The sequence below is a fragment of the Danio rerio genome, chromosome 4 (genome assembly GCF_052040795.2).
Source record: "Danio rerio strain M-AB ecotype USA chromosome 4, GRCz13ab, whole genome shotgun sequence".
Taxonomy (NCBI): Eukaryota; Metazoa; Chordata; class Actinopteri; order Cypriniformes; family Danionidae; genus Danio; species Danio rerio.
The window spans coordinates 28,902,201-28,928,115 of record NC_141024.2 but is presented as its reverse complement, the minus strand read 5'-3'; the positions used below and the strand labels follow the sequence as shown (position 1 = coordinate 28,928,115).

Sequence of the window (25,915 nt, the reverse complement as noted above, 5' to 3'; positions counted from 1 at the left end):
GAGCACCAAATCTGATGACTTGCTGATAACCAGCATATAGAGAAATGTCAAAACATTTCCTTTTCTGGTTTTATTATATTGAGGCTCGCTGTGTGCGAAATTACAGGTAAAGACATCGAACTTACAGTGCCTTTTTTTTCGTGTCTATGTTTGGTGCCTCTTCATTGTTGTTCAGTCTGATCTTACAATATAACATGGTAGCCATGTCCATGTAGTCTGACATGCTACAGTCATTTTGGATTATTAAAAATTGCACAGTGTGAGCCAAGCTATAGTGTCAGAAACCCATCTCCAGCCATACCATATATATTATATATTTATTCTCACAGCGTTCCAGGGCTTCTTCAAACCTTATTACAATGTCTTCTGTGAAGTTTAATTGCAATACATTCTTCTTAAAATAAGCCTCAAAATAATAATTCTGGATGAAATATAATTTCTCAGTGACCTGAGTCTGTGATGCTTTTAAATACAACATTATTGCAGTCTTTTACTGTGTTTATATGTGTGAAAATGAATGGATAATGTAAAATATCCAGCCAGCCAGCAAATACATGGCTATTATTATCATGGAGATTAACTGTTCTGTGATCATATGTAACATGATTAAGTGTTCATCAATTAATTAAGTGTATCAGCTGATAGCCAACGTTAATCCGTCTCTTTGTGTCCAACTCAAATGCAGTTACTGACAGGTCTTTAACAAATGAATATTCGCATAACAAGTGAATATGTGAAAATGTGCAATTTGTTTGTCATTAAATAGCTTAAACAGGTTACAAAGTGTGTTATATCTACATGGGTGTAGTTATAACAGCAAAGGTTTTTTCAATACATTTGGTAAAATCATGTAAATATGAACTATGACATGATCCTGTATGCACAAACTAATTATGTGTTTGTTTATGAGTACTTAACATAAATGTATTCTCTCTGCTGCCGGTCCACTCTGAGAACTCAAATGCCTAAAATATGAACCTGACATATTAGAGTTTCTTGCATAAAGATACTCTAGTAAGTATTCAAACAAGGATACATTTTTTTTTTTTCATTTTGAGATGTTTAGACGCTCTGCTGTGGAACTTTTGTTTACAATACCCAGTCAGTCAAGATAGTGGTGGACTAAGGAGAATTGGGTGGATTCAGTAAGATTTAGTGAGACGCTCTTTTTAATGCATTCCATTAGATAAAAACATTTGAAAAACAAACAGAGAGAGGTAAAGGCAGACCAATACCATTGATTTACAGGAACAAAAAAAGTGGTGTGACATGGGCCCTCTTAGGCTTGTTGAAATGCAGACAAGCTGCAGCATTTTTGGGATAATTTGAGAAGGTTTGACAGTGACTGATTTGATTAACATCTCCATATTGTTCTTCAATAAATAATATTTAACTTAAATAATAGAGAGTGTTTAATAATATTGTATTGCCAAGGGGTCTGTGTCTGAGGTGATGATTGAAGTGATCTTATCAATCAGTGAAAATATAGCAGTATAAGTGTTGCTTTTTATTAAGTGTCTATTTTGTTTGCTTAGATTAATATTGGTTTCTAGAAAGAAATTATTCATTTACTAATTTTTAGATTTGGCTTTGCATCTTAAATAGCACTTTTAACTGCACTTGGATGCAAATTTAGAAATTAAAGTCTCTGATTCGGAGGCTAATCAGCTGGAAATTGTTTTATTTATCCTTTTTATTCTCACACTTATACACTCTTACTTCTTATGTGTTTTCAATACATTGACATGCAGCCAGGTCTCATTTCACATTCTTGGAAATTCATATAATTTTCTTATTAAAGCTATAATTCTTTTCTTTCTTTTTTTTTCTATTTCATGTTTAGCATACTTATTAAACTCCATATTCTAGGCTATCTATCGGTCTCCTGGTCAGCTGGGTGCTTTTATTGAGTGGTCAAAATTTGTCTTCTCACCACCAGACCAGCACATGCTACTCCTAAACTTCTGCCTTTTGGATGTCTTTGTGTACACTGAATTGCATTCAGTGCTGCAGAGAGACAATGATGTAAATTCAAAGGTACTGCTAATCTGTAGAGGCACCAATCGTTTATTGCATCCTTCAACTCGAACATGCTCCATACATGAGCAGTCAATCTAAACAAGTGAACACATTAAAAAAGTATTTTTTTCCCACATTAGATGTGACACAAAACACACTTTTATGCTGTGCATGTGCCAAATGGCTTGACTCTTGTGTGCCATTTAAACAACCTACAGTACTGTAGTTGCACAAACAGTGAGGAGTTGCCTGCTCTAAAAAAAATAGGCAGCTGCTAAAATAGGAGAATTAGGTCTCCGGTTGCTGGTTTACTTAGTAATTACCACATAAAAGAGAATTTTAAATAGCTTCCCTCCAACTATTTTGAACAAGGCCATTTTTGTTTGTATGAGCACTGAATAAGCAGATTGGGGTAACAAGAAATGGAACAGCACAGATGCGCAAAGTTTACAGATATTGCTGAAGTGGTAAAGGAACAATCAGGCAGTGTGAGATGACTTGTCTTCAGCTCAGTTTACAGCTCATTGTTATTTCAGTAAGCATCATGGACGAGGACTGTTTGTGTTTTGGGAAACTGATTGCAGTAGCAAAGAGAAAATGGGGACAGTTAAGGAATTGTGGTGAATAAAATGGAGCACATAGTTTTTTATTAAATACACAGTTCAAGTGAAAACTGTTTACTGCTTACCTTTATTTATTTATTTATTTATTTATTTATTTATTTATTTATTTATTTATTTATTTATTTATTTATTTATTTATTTATTTATTTATTTTTATTCCAACAAATAAATTGAGTGTACAAATGTTTGAACTGTGATCATACAAATTGTTGTTAAATTAGTTCCAATTTTGGCTTTGCCACTGACCAATCAAATGTGTATGTTTAAATACATTATGGTAAACCATTCTATAGACAATACTCATTTAAAAGAGATATGTGATAGGTGTACTCATATATTACTATATAAACTCCATAACATAAACATATAGTATACTAGTACTGCCAAGCTTAAAAACTGAAGAAAAAAAAAATCTATCATTTCTAACAATCTATCATTCTAACATATTCTAACACATTCTGTTCTATATCAATCATGGTATCAGTCAATAAAGTATTCCTTACATACTACATGTAAATGCTAATTAAAAGTCACAATACTAAGTAAATACTTAGACTGATTTGAAGCTAAACTGCAATGAGCAGTGATGTTGAAACTAGAGGAATAAAAAAAAAAAAAAAACTGATTGAGCTTAACAATGTTATTTCTGCCTTTTGTAGGTTCAATTCGAACTGTTTAACTGATCTAAATAAACATTAAAATAACTTGAACTAAATGATAATCACTTGTTTTCAGTGAAGGTGCTTAAATGTTGATCTCTCAAACAGCTGAAAATCTCTAGCAAAAAAAAAAAATATATATATATATATATATATATATATATATATATATATATATATATATATATATATATATATATATATATATATATATATATATATATATATATATATATATAATGTCTAAAATTGCCTAAGATCACACAACTAAAACAATTATTGTTAGAATATACTCTAAATAAATAAATACTGCTAATATTTACTTTCCATTTGTTATTTCATTAATTTTTATTATAAGTATCCTGTCTGTTACAAATCTCCCTTGCAAAGTTGGATCAGCTTTGATTACCGTTTCATCTATTACCATCTTTGTCTGCCAAATGTGTAAATGTCAGAGTAAATCTGCAACCTTTGACCATTCTTTCTGGCAAAATCACTCAAGCTGCATCAATTTGGATAGAAACCATTTGCTGATGGCCATTATAAGTCATTCTGTAGATACTCAGTTGCATTAAAGTCTGAGCTGTAACTTGACCACTCTAGTAAATGTACTTTGTTGGTTTTAAGCCACTTCACTGAGGGTTTGTCTATATATTTGAGGTCACTGTTGAGATAAATTGTCATTCCACTGCTTCCCAAGCACCTTTTCCTAAAGGAGTTTTCTTCTCAGATTTGTCTGAATGCTGCTACAGAATGTTGATATAGCATAACAATTAAAGACCTGAAACACTAATAATTAAAGGCCATTATAACACATAGAAGTGTTGATCAATAGAATTCCAGCATGTATTTTGAATAAGGTGTAAGGTTACTTAAGTGGGGCTGAACAAGCAGTTCTTGAAGAACAAAATATAAATCAGGAACTATAATGTAATTTTATGCTGCCAATTTACTTGTTGTAAATCCTTTTTTCCCCCCACACTGTGACCTTTGCTAGCTGGGGTGTAAATGACAAAAAAATATCAGTTGAATGTCAGTTTTCTCAGTGGCACTGTATTGTAATTTGCACTGTAAGACAAACAATTGTTTAATTACTCTCATATTCCATGAGCTTTCTGTCCCATGCCGTGTCTGCAAGCTACAATGAAATTCAGGGGAATGTGTACAATTAAATGGCATTTGAAATAATGCTGCCCTCTACTGCTGGCAAAACCACATAATGCTAGGAAGTGATGCTCAGTGCTCACATAGGAAGAACTAATAGAAATTATTTAGTAGCCATCTAAGGGCTGTTTTTTTATTTAATTTAATTACATTTAATTTAATTTGTTTTTAATTCTGAAAGTTTTTTATTTTAAGTAAATTTTTTCTCAAAGCTGAAAAAAATAAATACTAATAAACTGGCCTTGTTTTAATTTGTTACCACCACCACTACTACTACTACTACTACTACTACAACTACTACTGCTACTAATAATAATAATGATAATAATAACAATAATAATAATAACCCTATGTTTTAAAAAAATGTTGAAGTGTGTTATTCTCATATGTAGAAAAATACTCTGTATAAGAAAAAAAAAAAATAGGTGTTGCTTCATTGCTACACTATATTTGAATTCATTAAATCAAACAGCTGTTAATAATTGTGAGATATCATAAAAAACATGAATGCAGTAATATTTGTAATGTATGTTAATAAATAAAAAAATAAATAAACAAAACATTTATTGCTATACTACATTTCTGCCACTGAAAATGTAATTTTCCAAAATTTTCAGCAATGAAAATGAAATAAAATTAAACACAAGCTTCAGAAAATTTGGTCCAAGTGGATTGCCATTTACACAGTAAGTATTATTTCCTATAATATTATTACTTTTAGAGAAAGTATAATTATGTTAGTTTGAAAGGAATATATATATATATATATATATATATATATATATATATATATATATATATATATATATATATATATATATATATATATATATATATATATGCAATGTGTTAATAATATATTTTGAAAAAAAAAATGTTGATTTAATGACAGAGACAGTTGTAATTAGATTTGTTTTCAAATAATGTATTGTTTTCATCCTGCTACATAAAAAAATAAATCTGAATTATTAGCCCCTTGATTTTTTTTTTTCTCTTATAAATATTTCCTAAATTTTTAATATAGCAAGGAAATTTTTGACAGTATGTCTGATAATGTTTTTTTTCTTCTGGAGAAAGCCTTCAGGAGAAAGCCTTTTTAAGGACAAAATGATTAGCCCTTTTAAGCTTTATCTTTTTCGATAGTCTGCAGAATAAACCATCGTTATGCAATAACTTGCCAAATTACCACATCATGTCTAGTTAACCTTATTAACCAAGTTAAGCCTTTACAAATCTCTTTAAGCTGTATAGAAGTGTCTTGAAAAATATCTAGTAAAATATTATTTACTGTCATCATGGAAAAAATAAAATCAGTTATTAAAAACGTTATTTCAACTATTATGTTTGGAAATGTGTTGAAAAAAATATTATCTTCTTTAAACAGAAATTGAGAAAAATTGGATAAGGATATTTTGGATATATAAAATGTCACCAGAGATCAAGGCTGTAGATCGCTGGAAATCATTCACTTTCACTCAAGACTACAAATCTGTCACCATATGGATTACAAATCCTGTCATGTATCACACATTCACACCTGTTCCAGTTTTCTGCTGATTGCTAACACACACAGCTGAAGCTGTTCAGAAAAGATTACATGGACTTTAAAAACAGCACAGACACACACATTAGTTGCTGAATCTTGTTTAACTGTCAAGTAAACATTACAACGCATTTTCATAGTGCTGTCTTTTAGTTGCCAACCTTCTCTTTGTTTGTCTGTTTGTTTGTTTGTTTTGTTTATTTTGTTAACCACCAGGATCAACCACTCGCCTGCTTATTGACCTTTCCTCTGGATTTGCGTGCATGTTACCGTTTGATACTGATTGTGATCAATGCCTGCCTGACCATTCTCATTATGATAAATCCAGCATTTGGATCCGAAACTCAGTTGTCAGCATCTCCCTCTGTGATTTTTTTTTATGTTACACAAGCATTGTAGATATTTTAATTTTCATTTGTCTTTTTGAAATTTTCTATGCAACATACTCCTTAGTCTGACACATCAGTCACATTAATACCATGAGCGATTTACACGCAACAAAATTTGGATCCAGTAAAATGAAGAGGTAATGAGATAGAGGGAAGTATAGGACCTGGAGGAAGTGGCAGATGAGAGGGGATGTGTGGTGCCTTTATCCTGCATCAGACTCCGCCAGCTGAGATTAAAGACAGACCATCTCAAGGCGGCATTCACGCTCTGAAAGAGAAATGTCTTCCTCACTGCATGCTGATGAAGCACAATGAATGGCCTCATGGACTCTGAACCTGCTCACAGATTATAGACCCTGTGATCCCACACAAACTTGTGCAAACCCCCCACATGCCCCTGAGGCTTGAGAGCAGGTTCCACCCTCACAAATGTTGTGTGATGATTTGTGGAATGTGATAAAAAAGCACCAAAAATATAGTGTAGAATGACTAAAGATCTTCAGGGATAATCTAACAAGCTCACGTTTATCTGTTTTCAAACAGTCTATAATAAGATAATCTAAGCTAATGAGTGAAAGAAACACATGCTAACGTACACTAAAGGTGATGTTACACAGGTCAACTTTTGCAAAAATGTATCACCACATTCAGACAGTATCATGTGATTAGCCAAGCAATGCTTCATTAATGAAAGGCATGAAATACATTTACATTTAGTCATTTAGCCGGCGCTTTTATCCAAAGCGACTTACAAATGAGGACAAGGAAGCAATTTACACAACTATAAGAGCAACAATGAATAAGTGCTGTAGGCAAGTTTCAGGTGTGTAAAGTCTAAGAAAGAAAGCATTAGTAATTTATTTTAATTATTTATTTATTTTTTATAGTTAGTGGAGGAGTCAGAGGGAATTGCATATAATAGTAAGGAAAGTGCATATATTTCTCCACCTAATTTATATCTGTTTTAGCAATTTTAAACAAGTAGTTTGAACAAACAGCAAACATCATATTTTGAGTGTTGAAGTTTAAAAAATGTAAGCTAAATAATCTTTATCTGTCTTTAGAGCTGCTTTACATTTTAAATATGTTTATAATAATAATATTAATAATAATAATAAGAATAACAACAATAATAATAATAATAATAATAATAATAATTTATAGTAGTAATAATAAAAATAAAACACTACTACTAATACAAATTAAATGTTTATTACTGTGAATTTGTTTCTTTTTTTAACCAGATTTAATTGAATAAAATGTTATATGAATGCATGTGACTTAACAAACGTAAGCGGCAATTTATCACAATAGAGAGACCACAATGGAGTTGTGGGGTTTTTTTTAATTAAACATGGGCATCTCATGTAAACCCTACTCTTGTAGAATTTCAAGTCAGTGCATATGAATTAAAGAAACAGTTAACCCAAATATAAACCAAGTGGTTTTAAGCTTCTTTATTTTGCTTTTCTTTCTCTATTTATTTTTATTTTTTTTTACAAGAGAAGAAAAGAAACCTGTAACCATTGAATTACATAAATGATGACAGAATTTTTAAACTTGACTTAACTATCTCTTTATTTTTTATATGTATTTTTGTTAGATATTGCAGCTTTGAGCAAGATGTGCATTATGTACTATTTCTACAGGGTAGTGTTATTGAGGGATGTGTTTACACCTTAATGTGGGACACTGCTTACATTGTATCGGTTACAGGAAAAAAGCAACTCCTATTTAGAGATAAATTTTTAGTAATAATTTTATATTCATAATAACAATAGTAGTGGGCGACATGGTGGCTCAGTTGTTAGCATTGTCATCTTACAGCAAGATGGTCGCTTGTTTGAGTCCTGGCTGGGTCAGTTGGCATTTCTATATGGAGTTTGCATGTTCTCCCCTTGTTGGCGTGGGTTTCCTACGGGTGCTCCAATTTTCCCCACAGTCCATAAACTAAATCGAATAAACTAAATTACCCATACTGCAGGAGTGTGTGTAAGAGTGTATGGATGTTTCCCAGTTCTGGGTTGCAGCTGGAAGGGCAACCACTATGTAAAACATATGCTGGATAAGTTGGCGGTTCATTCCACTGTGGCAACCCCTGTGAATAAAGGGACTAAGCCGAAGGAAAATGAAAGAATGAATGATTCAATAATAGTTATTCTTAATTAATAAATTGTTAGATAAACATTTCAGATTTCCAAACACCCATTATAGAACAGAAATGTTTGTGGCATTTGTTATTGAAATACTGCTTGCCTTCAGCAGATGCAGCATTTCCTACAACATTAGCCTCAACAGTGAAACCGAAAGCAGCAAGCAGGTTGGCAGCAGTCAGATGAAACTAAAATGAGATGATGTGCTGTGCTGGGATGCTGTGCTTGGGTCCACCCCTGATTACACTTGTTAAAGTTTTCGTTTAAAACTACTTAACTGGCTCGAGATAATAAAAGACCTTCTAAGAATCGCACATGGTGTTTTTGAAGGCTACTTGGAATCACAGCTTTCTTAATCAAGTGCCTTTACATTGATTTTAGTTTAAATTAAGGTTCTGAACAATCACAGTCATTAAAACAGAAAAGCCGAGTACTTAAGGACCAGAACTCAGACATTTTTCCACCACTACACATTTTAAAGTCAGAGCATAGCACAGTGCTAAAGGGTGGTTGGTATAATCAATTAATAGTTGCTTTTAGAGATGATGTCATAATTAGACGTATATGTGTTTTGTAGATGACATCATAATTAATAAAATATTGTTCTTAAAAAGAAAGTTTTTTAATTGTTTTTAGAGGATACAAAATTCAGTCATTCATTAACTTTCCTTTTGCTTAGTCCCTTATTTGTCAGGGGTCACCACAGTGGAATGAACCGCCAACTGTTCCAGCATTTGTTTTACACAGTGGATGCCCTTCCAGTGACAACCCTGTACTAGGAAACATTTTTTTGATTATCCAATTCACTTAAACTGCATGTCTTTAGACTATGGAGGAAACCGGAGCACCAATGCGAATAATGCCAATGCAAATTACACACAGAAATGCCAACTGGCGAGCCAGGACTCGAACCAGTGACCTTCTTGCTGTGATTTGACACTGCTAACCACTGAGCCACAGTGCCGCCCACATAACACAAATTTCTGTCATGAAATTATATTAGGCACTCAGAGTGATAAGTCATGCCTAATCTGCTTCTACTACTTCATCAACTACATGGCACATGACTGGTTGCTCTTGGCTCAGTAGCCAATTAGTTTGCTCCCGGCTAACATTTAAATGTCATTGTGTTGTTTGTGCTAGTAGCAATATGTAGCACATTGTCAGATGAGCCATCCAAAAACATCACAAGACAAAAACAACTAAATGATAAGTGACAACAAAATTTTTATTTTATGTACTTTTGGATTGCTTATTAAGTAAAGAGAACATTTGTATGTTTCAATCCAAGCTTCGTAGATATTTACTAAACATAGGCAACAGTGTTGCTGAAATTTATTCAGACGCAACATATTAAACTGAAGTGCAGCAGCGAGGCTATATACACAAATCAATGTCATACTTGCTTAAACTTTTGACTCGTTCAGCCATTTCAAGGACAATGTTCCATGTGGCGATGTGCTATTTTCCAGCTGTAGTCCAGCTATTTTCCAGCTATTACCAGTAACAAACCATCTTTCATACATGCTGTTGTACCGTATTTTGCAGCTTTCATGTGTCATGTGAGTGGCTGTGCAAGGTCTTGGTTTTTGTCTTTTATATTGAGGAATCTAAAACACCGTCAGTTGTTAAGCAATAAGAGCTGGACAGTGGTTGAGGCTGTGGAGTATTTGCTCTGTTTGTGTTTTCTCTCACAGTGTCGTTGTGAATGTTTAGGCTTGTGACATAGTTTGGTTCATTTTGTCTCTTGGATCAATTTATGTTGAACTTTCACTTTGTGGGCACCAATGATCATTTGTGTTTACACTGTGAATAAAATAAGCTTAACATTCAATTTTTTATTTTTTTTTTTAGATCATATTAGATTCAACTTTATTGTCATTACACATGTATAAGTACAATGCAACGAAATGCAGTTTATGTCTAACCAGCAGTGCAATAGCAGCAAGTACACGATACAGGTATATGTTATAAAGTACAGTTATAAAAATAAAAAAGCTATGGTGATATTTACAGATGGATGCCCTATGAACATTATATACAGGTTGTATTAGCTATGAACAGAGATTTACAATAAATGAATATATGTACAGTTTGCTATCAGAAGTGTGCAGATAGATGAACATAATTACACATGTATGTGTACAGTGTGTGTACATAATTACAAATGTATATATACAGTGGGTATGTACATAATTACAAATGTCCATGTGCAGTGGGTATGTTCAGTTTAAATAAATGAATCAGTGCAATGAATATGTGCAATTTTTAAATGTGCAAATGTTAAATAGTGCAGTGATTGTGAGGAGTATAATTTATAGGAGAGTGGGGGGGGGTATTAGGGGGGCAAAAGTGTTAGTGAGGGGCAAAGTTGGGGGAAAAGCTGAGCTATCTCCCTTTTGAACTCTGCCCCTCAGTGACTCTTTTTACACCAGGCCCGGATTGGCCAATCGGGAGGACTGGGAGAGTTCCCTGTGGGCCGGTCCGTTTTTTGGCCGTGAGGGCCGGTGTTTCTAGCTACTTGCACTCTCAGCAGTCACACTTTTTTCATTTATATATTTATTTGACCATAGCCTCACTCTTTTTTATTCATTATTTTGCCGCAGCTCTGCTCTTCTTAATTATTGTCTCGCAGCCCCGTAAGCAAAATGCAGCCTGCAGGGTAATGATGATGTAAATATCATTCCGACAACATATGTGTAAGATGTGGTCAGCGCAGTGGTCAGCACATTGCGTTACGACGTGTTCGATCCTCTCCTGAGTATTATTATTATTTTATTATTATTATTATAATTGTTATTGTTAAGACGTATAAAACTGTAAGGTTGTTGAACATTTAAAGTTCTAAAGCAGCTGTTTTCTTGAAACATGCCGTTTTTAGTCCTGGATAGAAAGTGCCCTTCCAAAATGATCAAAAGTGCCCCCGCGACAACCCCCCACCCCCCCCCTTGTGCATTTTCAGATCCCTCCTCCACCCCAGCTCCACCTGTGCACAGATCTTCTACAAGGGTTAATGCCTGTTGTGTTTTTAGCAACAGTGTGTTATCTTTTCAGACAGCATGTCTGTGAATAAACTGGCAGCATCAGGTATCAGTACTTGTTCTCTGCCAATAATCAAAGCAGAAGAAGCATAGCAGTTCTAATATCGCTTTATTACCATATCAAATCTCCCTGAGAGTTGCAATGACAGAACTGTAATAACCAATAAGAGTTGTAGAGATTGTAAGAATCAGTCATTAGTGTGGTTTAAGACTGTGAAACACTTTTAAAAATATATTGTATTCCAGTAGCACTGCTAGTTTGGTATGACACTGAAAAGGCTGGGGGGTGCAAAGCAGATGCAAAAGTTTTAAAAACATGCATGAACATGACAACATGTGTCATTTTAGTGATGGGTGATATCAGGCCCGTGCAGAGACCGTCCGAAGGGCATATGCAGGATAAATTTTTTGAAGAGCGGGGGTGGGGGGGGTGGAGGGTGTTGCGTACTGAAGAGCGGTGTTGTCGCGCTTTGTGATCAGCTGTGTTGTCGCGCGCTTACTCAAGAGCGGTGTTGTCGCGCGCGTACTCAAGAGCGGTGTTGTCGCGCGCGTACTCAAGACCGGTGTTGTCGCGCGCCTACCGTACAGCGGGACCGAGGGTGTGCCGCGTCGCGGGGGCACTTTTAATAAGACTAAAAAGGGCATGTGCACTGCACAGGTTGAGCCCTATGTGTGCACGTGCCTGGGTGATATGTAAAGAGTAACAAAAGAAAATTCTTAGAAGAACAAATCAGAAAAAAGAGAATATATTCTCGATACTAGTGAGAGTTTTGCCTTCCGTCTAACAGTCTCTGTTTTATGCCAATGTAATAAAGGGGCCATCAATAAGAATTACTTGTAGACAGCAGAACGCTGAAAGAAAGTGTTGTGTAAAGATAGTGCTGAATGCTTTTATGGTTATCCTCTTGTTTTGAGTTGGCAGAAGATTTAAAATAATAAGGTCATCGAGCTGACCTCTATAACAATGGATCTTCAGTATAAGTGTGTTGAAAAATACTTTATCAGCTTTAAGGGGCTGTGCTGAGATGTATTTTGTTGAGCTAAGGCAAGCAAAACTTTAACTCATCAATAGAGTGCAATAAAATAATAGTTTTAAAAATCAAGTATAAAATCTTTGAGTAAACTATTAATACTGACTTTAAATGCCTCACACAACTTATTCCACGCCATCTGTGCTACAGACATGAATGCTACGTGTAGCATGTTTAAACAAACGGCACCTTGAGAGCAAGTATTATTAAGCCTTCAGATTTAACTGCCGACTGGTAAAAAGGGGTTTCAAAATCAAAGACTTACAGTGAAGGACATACTTAGGTGATATTTAGAGACAAGCAAAACACTTCCACCATTTCAGCTTAGTATTAAGATGTGTCTCATTAGTCTCATCTGTCGAGTTGTGACTAATATGATTTTATATGGTTAAGACAATCAAAGAGAATGAGTCCAGAGACTATATTGAAAGGAAGTAGGTAGCAAAACCAGCAATGTCATCAGACATCTCTTTAAATCTTGAAAGAATTCTAAAGGCATAACTCTTTTTTACGGAGAGCTCAACCTAATGCTTGATTAATTATAAAGATTTACATTGACCTGAAGCAGACCTGAAGGTAATCACATTCACTTGAAAGATCTCAAACACTGTCTTATTTCTTGCTAACAAAAATGACAGATTTGATGCCATCTTTTTTTCAAAATTTGCAGCAATAATTGTGACAGAAAAAGACAGACTATAGCGAGATTTATAACAATATGCTACATTTATATGCATTGTAGTCTGTACTGGTCTTGTGTACTATTATGTAAAAATAATTTATTTCCATTTGTTCTACAAATTTGTATCTAAGTAAAGCTGAGTTGATTTTTGTTTTGTATTCTCATTTTAAATCAGACAGGCCACTTAAAGATTTATCAACTAGCCTTAAATAATTATAATAGACAAACAAATCACAGTAAACTTTTTCTGTCATGTTTAGTTATGTTTAGTTTTAGTAATGTTAGAAAATAAATACAAAGGCCCTGTTTACACTAAAACATTTAAGTTTTAAAACTGCTTTTAAGAATGAAAATAATAAACGTCAACACTTGCGTTTCATGTAGCATTTCTGAAAAGATCTCCACACTACACCAATGAAAACGTACATCATGTGACCACACACTCTGGTATGCGTTGTTGCGTATGCACACGTCTGAGCTCTAGGCAGTCACCATATGCTTTGAGCCCACCTACCCAGGTGAGAGCAGCGCACGTAGGACAGTTTATAAAGTATCTTCTGCTGCATTTCATCTCACTACAGTTATTAAACATGATATTTAATTCACCTTGTCTTTATCCAATGGTCTTTTGAATCTATTGCATGTTCTTAGGTAACGCTTTTGGTTGAGCGCAAAGTTAATGTATTAATTTATATAACCACGTACAGTGATTCTGCATATTGACTGATTGCTTGCCTTGATTTTCTTATATTGCATAAAGTTATTGTACATTATACTTTTATAATGGCCATTATTGATTATTAACACTGATATTCAGCAAAAGAGAAGGTATGTTTCGCATTTTTCGAAGACAATGAAAGAATGCAGTTATGTTATAGGCTCCATTTTTTTTTTTTTTTTTTTTTTTTTAATGCATACAGTGAAGATGCAGGGAATATAAGTGTGTGGCTACACAACACCTCAACATATTTAATGTTAAGTTAATATCAAATTATTTTTTTTCATTTTATTGTTAAGATAAAATGGTGCTGAAACAATTTAGCCAACGTGTCCTCTGGAGTTTGTTTTCCATATCAATCTTGCGAAGTCTGAACTTAAGAAAAGGGTGCAAGACTGAACTGTGTGCATGTAATATTGAGGAAAAAATGCAATCAGATGCACGCCATGCCTCTGTTTACAGATGTCTCCGTTTTCCCCCATCCACACTGACTAACCGTAGCAAAAGTTATGCAATTTAAAACTAAAACGTATTAGTGTAAACGTGGCCTAAGTCATCTTTGTTGTTTGATGGTTATTGGAACACGTTGATGAAATTGGTGCCACTGTGTGTGAGCAGTCTGATCTATGACTATATTATGTATTGTCAGTTTAGTGGTTAATTCATACTGATTCAGTAGTACAAAAAAAAGTTCCTTAGACCAAACCACCACTGGGGGATAATCAAATCAGACAAAAATTTGTAAATAGCTACTGTTGATGTGAGAGAGATTAGGTATGCTAATGATTGATAAGAATTGGTTTTGCAGTTGATACAATGTGCATGGCCATTGGTGTGCCACCCACTTTACGCAAAGTACAGCACTGCACATAAAATCCTGATTTATTTACTAGACACATAATGGCATCATGGAAACAAGATAAATAGCATAAGGCCTATTTGTTTGTTTAATAAGAGACCAAAGACCAGCAGGGGGCACTCAATCTGCCGTCAGTGTGGGTCCTAACACCCCAGTGTAGTGGAGGGCACTCTATACTGCTCAGTGACCATTGTATTTCAGATGGGACATTTAACCGAGGTCCCAACTCTCTGTGGTCTTTAAAAATCCCAAGATGTCCTTCAAAAAAGAGTAGGGGTTTTACCCCGGCATCCTGGCCAAATTTGCCCTATGCCCTCTGTTCATCATGGCCTTCTCACTATCCCATATCATAATTGACTTCATAACTCTGTCTTCTCTCTATCAATCAGATGGTGTGTGGTGTGCAATCTGGCGCAATATGGCTGCACACTGGTGGGAGATGAGGAGATTCCCCCCAAGAATGTGCTATATAAATCTATCTATATAAATCTAAATGTAATCTATATAAATATATGCTATTTAAATGTAAGTAATTATTATTATTATTATTATTATTAATAATAATAAAAAAGTATAACTGTGTAAAAAAAGTGTAACTGTTCTGTAAGAAAGGAATCTTAAATGGCTTATGAAGTGATATGGCACTATATAGAAAATCAAATGAAATAACTTAACTTTCAAGCATGGCAAGGAGCCATCTCACATAATCCTAGGGGAAACTGGTTTAAACATTAATGTTGGTAAATTTTCTTTTGCTTTGTCTCACCATTTAGCTTTGTAATCCTGAGTTAAATCCGGTTTATTATCACTAAGACATGACCATACTTTATGTAATAAAAATGCAATAAAAGAAATTCTCCATTCCTTTGCTCCTTAATAGTTTGTTAATACAAGGTGACTATTTACACACTTGTGCATTAGACTGTTTTATATTTCTCACTTGTATCTGTGATATGGCTCTATATAAGCACTGGTTTTCAATGACACACAATGTCAAACAGCTACTCTTCAATGCGACTCTTCCCTGCACGTCTTGCATGTGTTACAGGACTCTATGTGTGATTTTGTAGCTTACAGGCATGTAGAAATAAGGTGTACACTTGTGTACAATTGAAAGGTTTAAGATGCAGTCACTGTCTTCTACCAGAGCAGCTCTTTTCAGTTTTGTGATCTGTGCATGACCTTGCTCTCCACTCAAAATATAAAAGCTTCTGTTGGGCAATTAAGTATCCGACAGGTGAACTTGTGCTTCAATGTCAATTGACTTAGACATTATGTGGACTTTGTCATCTTTGACGTCACATTGGTTACTATCAGTTACTATGGTTGCAGGTACATTGCATTTATGAAGACATTCAAACCTCCTTTTAAGCTGCTGTGTAAACTGGATCTTTCAAAACTTGCACCTGTACAGTATGTGCAAATGCAGCTGCGTGTTGCAAACACTGACAATGTGAATGGAGGTTCTGACTTGATATAAAACAGATATTCAGATATTTAATTTATTTAGATTAATCATTTTAAGACAGAGATTACCAGCCATGAGCTTTTAAAATGTCACTTTTTTTTTCATTTCCTCAGTTTCATTCTTCTTTTTCTTGTGAATGCACTGCATGAATAATCTTTTTCTTCTTAATGAATGAGCAATAGAAGCATCTGTGAAATGACTTCCTGCTATTCAGCATTTCTCTGTTTTTTTTTTTTTTTTTTTTTACTTGAAAACATTCAAGTTATAAATAGAACTTAGATTGAGTCAACATCTGCCATTAAAATATGTTTTATCACATATTTCAGTATCACAAAACGTGATGGAGCTATGTGTAAATGCATTAGTACTGACACCTCTACTGTCAGTAATCTACAAGAGCCATTAGGCTTTGCAAAAGCACAAAATCAATTACAATTTTACTTCAGCTGTTCATGTTGCTGCAGAACATTTATCTAAATGACCTTAATGCATGAGAAAGTGATTTAATACACTTGGGGGCTTGGAAAAAGTCGCAAAGAAAAGTGGATAAAACAACATGTTTGGAAAACTAACTATAGTATGTATTGTTTAAAATTTTTTGCAGTTTTGCTAACTTTGCGATTTTGGTGTTAGATTAAGCAACCTTTCAGATCACCCTAGCATTTGTATCTAAATTAGACAAATAGAGGAAGCAGTTTCATATACGCATTTGCTAGTTACATTTTATTTTGATGGTCCATTTGAGTATTAGTAGACTGTTTGCTTAATATCTGTTGATACTGCTCTTTCAACAGACATTTAACTGACTAGAAGAAACTTTGCAAGTACATGTCAACTTACACTAACCCTAACCCCAACACTAATCCCAACCTAACAGTCTACATATAATATAATGAGAATTAGTTGTCATGTAGATGCAATGTAAATAAATTCAACAAATGAACCATCAAAATAAAGTGTGACCTCATTTTTTTAATACAAAGTAAGTCTGTGCATTTACAGTAAACTTGCCATAAATATGTTTATTTCTCATCAAACACTGTGGGATCCAGCAACAGCACATTGCTCATGTCTCTGATCATCTGAACATCTTTTTTCTTTTTTTATGGGAAGCAGTTTCTGTGCTGATACTGGTAGAATAATGGATGTCTGAAAAGTTCTCTCAAGCCAATTATGAATGAGAACCAATGATCTGTTTCATAAGACCTAATTTAATCATTGAATGACATGATAAGACATGTCTAGCAAACATTGTAATTTTATTTTTAAAGTTAATTGTTAAGTTGTATGAAGAACTACTTTCCTCCACTATTCATTCACATCTGCAGCTGATGGTCAGAGCAGCAGAAACCATTGCTACTTCACAAGCATCACTTTAGAGATAGTATTTCAATGACTCTATAGTGTACTGTCACGTACAGGTGATTTTGCTGACATTTTAAGATTATAAAGCTAAACTGCAGGAAATGCCGTCAATCTACAAAAATTTCCCAGTATTTCTCAGTTGCAATCGGGAGATCACAGTAATTAACCTAGAAAACCCAAAGCAGTGCAATCACTGCAGATTACTGTTGTATTTGCAATAAGGAAAAACGCTAAACACATGCGGGCATTTCTTCTTTCTTTCTTTTTACTTTACTAGTCTGCAGTAACAAAAACAGAAGAGTCATTAGAAACAAACAGACGACCAACCAAAGGGTAACACAGGGTTATACAAGGAGTGGCCAACAGAAAATATATACATTCCTGATATGCGAATCCTATCTCACACTCAATACACTACAATTATATGGTATAAATACAACACTACAACAAAAGAGAAAAATCGACTTAAAATGTCACTTACCAGTTTACTAATGATTTGAACAGCTGAAGTTAGAAATGACGCAGTTTTTATCCTCTAAGGGCTTATTATGCGGTCTTTGTCACCATCTTGAGGATGAATAATGTCAACCGTCTTTACTCTGCTCAAAGACAGGCTAATGGCCGCCGACGTGCTGTATCTCAGAAATTATAATCATTTTAAAATGCACATTGTCCTTATTTGTAAACTGCATTGTTCCAATTTAAACAACTACATTCTCGACTAAAAAATCCTCAAAAGTACATTATGTTGTCCAACAGCATCAATATTTGTCAAACTGTAGAATGTCCTCTGCTTGTCGCTGTATGGGGATCGAATAATACTCAAGGGTGAAGGTTTAAGAGGCTGGACGAGTGCTGTTATTTGCAGAATATCGCACGGTCATCAGCCAATCAGATTCAAGAAACCATATATATATATATATATATATATATATATATATATATACATATAAATTTATTTATTTTTTTGTATGTGCAACAATTTTAGAACGTTTTAATTGCAGACTATAAATCTTTGACATAGTTCAGCAAGAGTTGCATCATTGTTCGGGTCCATTACAGTTGCGTTGTTTGGGTGCTGTTGATATCTGTTGTGCCTTGATTGGTTGTCTCTCTGGGTTAATGTATACATAACCTACTGAGCCATAAACATTGAGTTATTTAAAAATTACAGAAAAATGTGTTTGGTTGTGTGGGCTGTGAATTATAAAAAGGTAATAAAAAAAAAGAACCACTGCTTTAATCAGTACATCTAATTCTTTTTACAAAAGATCAAGGCAAATTTTGTTCATCATAATAGGACCCTACTGAGGATGCATAAAAAGAGCAACTCTATGATAATGTGCAAATAATATATTAATTTAACACTAGCACAGCACAAAATAAGAAATCGGGGTCCACATGAGGACAAAGGGGAGTTTCAATGCATGAATGCTGATAAAGGAATTGCTGACAAAAAGGGCTTTTTTAAAACTGCTTCATTTCATCTCTTAGTGTTGCTGTGCTTATAGCGAGTAAAGGGGAAGTTTTTTTTTTTTTTTTTTTTTGATACTTTTAGGGATTTTCAGATCAGGCAGACAAATGCAATCTCTGCAGAAATAAGTGTAAAAGCAAAAGATGGATTTCTCGCTACTACACACATATGACATATCATTATCCAACATTATCCAGAAGCGTGGAGGAGAGGAGGTATATTAAAGAAAAGAAGGTTGACACAAAGAGAAGTATCTAGAAATATCAAAATGGAAAATATTCATTCATTTTCCTTTGGCTTAATCCCTTTATTCATCAGGGGTCACCACAGCGGAATGAACCGCCAACTAATCCAGCATATGTTTTTACACAGCACATGCCCTTCCAGCTGCAACCAAGTGTTGGGAAAACTCAATACACATTCATTCACACACACTATAGCTAATTTAGTTTATTCAGTTCAGCTATACCGCATGTCTTTAGACTGTGGGGAAAACCGGAGCTCCCAGAGGAAATCCACGCCAACACGGGAAGAACATGCAAACTCCACACAGAAATGCCAACTGGCCCAGCTGTGACTCAAACCCAGACTAAGTCTTTTGTTTTATGTAATTTGATAAAAACCAAGAGACACAAAACATAAAATTGCAAACTGTCAACTTATGGCTAGAACAGCTCACATGCAAAATACAAAAGAGAAAGATAGATGGTCATATCAGAATTGTCTGCAGCTAACAGAGAAAAAAATCATTAACCGTTGTTTGAATGCCACGGTATGATATGACTTCATTTATTTTAATCTCTACGTTTAAATAATTTTGAAAATAAATAATCAACAAATTATGAGTTCATTAGTTATTTGTTGATTAAGTTGTACATTAGGCTTAAAATAAGTAGGCTTTTGTTGAAAGCTTCCAAATGATAAAATAGTATGTTTTCCGCATCATTTGCAGCTTTAAAAGTCTCCCCCTAAAAGCAAAGAAACCGACAAACGGATTTTAGCATAATCCAACTCACACTTTGCAATTACTAGGTTAAAGGTTGTATAAATTTGGTGAAATCACAAACATGTTAAGTTTGATGTTATTTAACCTTTGCCTCACCCCGTACACACCACCCACATTTAATGTAGCAGGACGGCTGTGTATCTTAAGATTCTCCATTAGCCTGAACGTGACCTGTGCGTTAGGCTAATTAACCTTGTTCTACCTCTGCACACTGACTCCAGGTCAGTTTAAATCACACTTCTACCCCGCTGCCAATCAAACTTCACAGGCCTAAAACAGATTCCCTGTTGAACTACTTCCTATAAAGACAGGTTAATCTTATGGCCATACAGAGTAGCAGCAGGTAAAACACAACCCTAACTTTCACTTAAAAATGCTTTTGCTTTTTATAGGCAATACATGTATACATTTTGGATGCAGTGTTTACAATTATGCGTTCAAGTTTGCTTGAAATTGCTTCAAATAATCATAGTTACAAGTTGACTTTGTATATGCTGAATATTTGGAAACTTAACAGCAAATATGGCACAGGTTATTATTATTATTATTATTATTATTATTATTATTACCAACAAGCGTTGGAAATATACTTTAAATCTACCAGTCAATCTCCTTGCAAATATTTTGATAGGCGCAGTAGATGGATCAACATTTTTTCTGCATCATAGCTGCAGCTATCTTATTTTTTTTTCAGTGATTTAAATTAAATGTAACTTTGATCTTAGCATACACTGAAATTTCCTGGTTAGAAGATGTAAAAAAAATTGTGGAGATGGGCCTGACTATCAGGGTGAATATCAGGGTGCTAGGGACAGAAACAGGGACAGAGCCAATGGTGATGGAGCCAAAGGGGAAGTTGTAGAGCCATTGTGACACAGAAGGTCAAGATAGAGCTTATATTCAAGTGACTGAGGTGGACCGAAAATCTGAATCACTTTGGCAGAGCCAGAGTGACAAAGGACAGAAGTGTAGCTGATAGAAGGGAATAATCCAACAGGGCCAAAGCAATGGACAGATGAGGTGCAGCTGGTTGAGTCTTCCCAGCAGAGACACAACATCATAGGACATTAATATTCGGTTAGAATTACGTCACCTAAGAACAATGTTATTTTGACGTCCAATAATGACGTAAAATGCCATTGATATTTGGTTCATTTAAGGTTGTGTTGGAAAGTGACCAGAATCCACTGTCGAGGCAACATCTTAAAGCAAAATCATATTAAAATCAAATACTCACATGTATTCATCAGATATGGCGACCAAAATCTAATGTCTGATAGACGTCATGGTGGTAATATCCACACAGCGTCAAGCTGTAACATCATTAGTCTTTAATATTTTGTTGTTTTTAGGTTGTGTTGGAACATAACTAAAATGCAAAGTCTGTCTGATATTGGACATTGACAACAATGGGTTCTGACGTCAACCTGATTTTCATTTCCAAAAAAAATGCAATGTCCCACTACATCGAGGTACAGTGTCGATCTGATGTCATGTTGACGTCCTGTGCCTGCTGGGTTGAGGTGGAGGAAAATGAAGGACTGGACAACAGGGACGTGTGGTCCATGTCTTGGAGGCAGAGACAGGAAATCATCTAACCCCATGGTAGCTGGCAGAGGGAGATCCCAAAGTTTTGACATGAGCTGTTGTATCTACAGGGTTTAGAGGATGAAGGCGGGTGGGGGGCAAGGGTTGTGGTAGGACCCTCTTTTGGGAAGACCATAAAGAGCTGGGCAGAACAAGATACAGTCATATGATTGACACAGTCAAAAATGTGGACGGTCTCCCTATCCATTCTCTCAAACTGCATAAGTACTCCCATGGCTATATACTACAGTGTTGCTGGCTCACACAACTGTTAGTTTTGAAACTCTGGCTCCAGGGTGGAGATCCACTCTTTTGCTCTTGTCTGACATCATGGCAGGCTTTCGATGGCCATCTGTGGTGCGGTATAACAACTGCACCACGCAGTGGGGTGTTGACTGGCTGGATTCTGTAGTGGGGCTGGAGATACCCTCTGTAGGGGAGAGGGATAAATATACAGTAATCCATTATTTTCCAACACCTCCTCCAGAAAATGTGGCGAAGCTCCCAAAAGGAGCCAATATGAGCAGGCTCACATGGGGCCGCTCAAAGAGGCTGACTGCATAGAAACTACACCGTGAACAGTCAAGAAAGGTGGTGGATTTGCTAGTTTATCTCACATTGATCTCCCTGCTCCAGGACAATGAACTTAACAGTTGGTCTATTAATAGAAAGGCAAGACAAGAAAAGAAAGAAAAAAAATTTACTTTTAGGTCCAATCTTCTGTCACATAATGTGGTTAGAGACATAAAGTATAAAGATTATGATTGATGAATGCTGTAATTATTCTTTTTTGATCGAAACAATCCATTTTATACCATTTTCTATTTTCATAAATGCTGTACACATAAAGGGTACAATGATTGTCTTAGTGACCAATTCTGGCCAGCTATAAAACCATGTCTACACCACAAGAACTACAGGCTTACTCCAACACACAATCAACAAAGCCAATAAGAATCTGCTTCTTTAACTTTTTTAATTATTGTCTTACTAAAATGGTATACACCTATGCAGGTACCTTTAGCATTAGAAAATATAAACAGTTGCTGTAGAGTGGTATCCATCCTGCAAAGAAGCATGTGAGCTGCCATCACAGGGCCAATGAACATTGGCCCTTTATTGCTGGCCCCACATGGGGAGCCCTCATTAGGACCATACGGTGTCTGCACTATAATCTACAACAATACATCAATAAGTCTACAACAATAAATCAGTTTCAGTATAAATACTTTTTTAGTTCAGCCTTATTTATTTTCTTAAAGCCATTAAAGCCTCTGTGTATCTATTTACACTGAAGACCAGTTGAGAACACCTTCTGTAAGACAACAGTGTTAATTTGAGCTCTTTAGCTTTTTTTCTTTATTTTTTTTTCCTTTATGGATGTAGCAAATACCATGAAGCCATCATAAAGAAAGTAAAACAAACGCTAATCTTTAAAATGGTGATGGCAAATTTTATGTAATTGTTTTCATAAAATGTGAATAAGGACAGAAAAATAAGTGATTTGTAATTGTGTATAGTCAGCATAGTTCAAAAAATAATTCAGTTGTAAAACATTGTATGTCCTGGTCCTCCAGGTTGGGGGTGGAGCAATTGGCTAACAACCCACCTCTAAAAAACTAGATGTAAAGAAACACCAGTATGGTGTGGCTAAATATCAACTTCAATATAAATGGTCCTGGGATTTAGTAAGTAATTGTGTGTTTCTTAAGTGTTTCTCCTTGGAAGCAGAATTTGTATCAACAATTGTCAATAGGACTCAACTTCTTTTGTGTTCAGTCTATTTCTATCATTATATTTATATATTACTATATTTGAGGGCGCTAAGCTGATGGAAATTCAACATTGACATTTCAAACTATTGACCATTGATTCAATGTTAATTCAATTAAGGTCTTCTATCTGGTGTTCAGCCTTAACAGCAGGAAATAAAGTTAATCAAATAAATTAGGACATATTTTAGTTGTGTGAATTACTTTAGAACTGTAGTAGAAAAAATGTATTCACAAACAACACAATAAAAGAAGAAAATCAGTCTGGTGAAAGCATACAATTCAATGCACCATACCCTAAAAGCAGTCCAAAAATCAAGCTACCAAGCAAGCATTTTTTGTTTTTAAAAGATGTCTATAGATGTCTAAACACAGTCGTCTTGGCTAAAACATGGCTAAATCATGGCATGACAGTGAAAATCTAGATAAGAATAGGTCAAAACTAGACTAGTTGTCAAATAAACAGAAATGAATGACTACACATATAAAGTCTGTCTAATCCGTCTAATTGACACCTAGTCTAGTTTTGGGCAATTCTTAGATGTCTATTAGATTTTCACTGACCCAAGTTTAGCCTTGTTTTAGCCAAGCTGTCTACATTTAGATGTCTATTAAGTGTTTATTAAACACAAAATTGTTTGCTGGGTATGCTCTAAAAGTCCCAAATTGATAGTCAACCAGGGTACATACAGTGCAATCCAAAAGAGTGACAATACCCCAGTTTGCAAGAACATTTTGGAAAAGTAAATCTATAAACAATCCAGAAAATATTTGGAGCCTGTTAGTAGCCTTCTTGTTTTGACCATACTACTCTCTGCATTTTGTTTCCTGCTTGCTATAAGGTGGCTACCTCCACACTGTTATTAAAGACATACACACAATAAAATGTTAAGTGGAATAAAATGACTCACATCATGGTGAAACATGTTAATTTTTGGTAAATTACCACACACTTAAAAAAGTAAGCCTAGATATTCAGAGAGAATCTGGTAACTGGTGAGGTTGTTTCTTCATGGGTTGAAATTCAGTCTTGCCGCTTTAAACTGTCCATTTTTTACCCTTATGACAAAAAGTAATATGTTGAAATCCAAGACAGCACAATGGTTAAGATAATTCCTAATATATATAAATGCTAAGATAATATATCATGCATTAATTTGATACCCAAACAAATCATAACTCCATTGTCTTCTGAATTATTAATGCAACCTGAATTAGCTAATGTATACATAATGTATGTATGTATGCATGAGGTTATGCTATTGATATTTTTGCCAATGCTTCTATCTGAACTTCTCTCTCATCTTTGTGTATGTTCTGCAGGTCAACTTGCAGCAGGCACCTGTGAGATTGTCACTTTAGACAAAGACAGCAGTCAGCCACGCAGGACGATTGCCAGACAGACAGCTCGCTGTGCATGTAAGAAAGGACAGATTGCTGGGACAACGAATGCCAGGCCGGCCTGTGTGGACGGTAAGATCATATTTAAGAAACTATCAATCAAACCATGTTATTTATTAATCTGGTCACAACATTTCTACAATATTATTTACCAAATATGTTGATGTTTAAACACTGCAGATTTTAGATAGTAGTTTTAACTGCCTTAGAGTTAAAAATTAACACTCTCTCAGAGTTTATATGGGAACCACTAAAAAAAAGTGTTAAAATAACAATTTTGAAAGAGTTAACATTATCAACACCCAGCAACACGTACCAACACTCGAAATTTGACACTAATGAATTTGCTTTGTACGTATTGGAATCAAATAGAATATAAGATCATATGATCACATAATAACTGTCTTTCAAAAAACTTTTCTATAATATTACTTTTAATAAGAAAATGTGTGTCAAGGCATTAAAAAAAAAAAAAAAAAACTTCAATGGACTGGCCTGGCTGTTGCCCTGCTTGCATCTCTGCAACCCAATAATAGCAAGTGATTTAGAAAATAAATGCCATAGATGAATGAAATGATAAGTTGATTAAGATTAAGTGTAAATTAAATGTTTTATTGGCATCAGCCAGGAATAATGCTTTTATTACCAAGATAAATCTCTTGTTATTAAAAGACTGTCTGGAACACTTGATTCTAACTTGTCAGTCGCAGCATTCCAAGGTATGTTATTCCCGAGATAACAACCGCTAAATAACACAGGCTCATCAAAGTACTTTGAATTCATTTACATCATATACATCCTATATATTTTTGACTGTTTGGCACTGTCTTGTGAATAGATTATACATAGGTTAGTATATTCTCCATTCAGCCGGTTCTGTTTCTGTCAGCTTGGCGTGTTTGAATTTTAGGCACCTCTAACAACTCAATAATGTGCAGGTTAGTGTATGCTCCGTCAGCCA

The 25,915-nt window shown here is 34.8% G+C and overlaps 1 protein-coding gene across 4 annotated transcripts in view; it reads left to right on the top strand.

The window, feature by feature from the left end:
• Positions 1 to 25,915, top strand: part of tafa5a (TAFA chemokine like family member 5a) — a 147,373-nt gene that overhangs the window by 73,594 nt on the left and 47,864 nt on the right. For all 4 annotated transcript variants that reach the window (NM_001430368.2, NM_001430369.2, XM_087245514.2 and 1 more), the window contains 1 exon segment: positions 24,877 to 25,026. In NM_001430368.2, the coding sequence (NP_001417297.1) occupies positions 24,877 to 25,026 (150 nt within the window).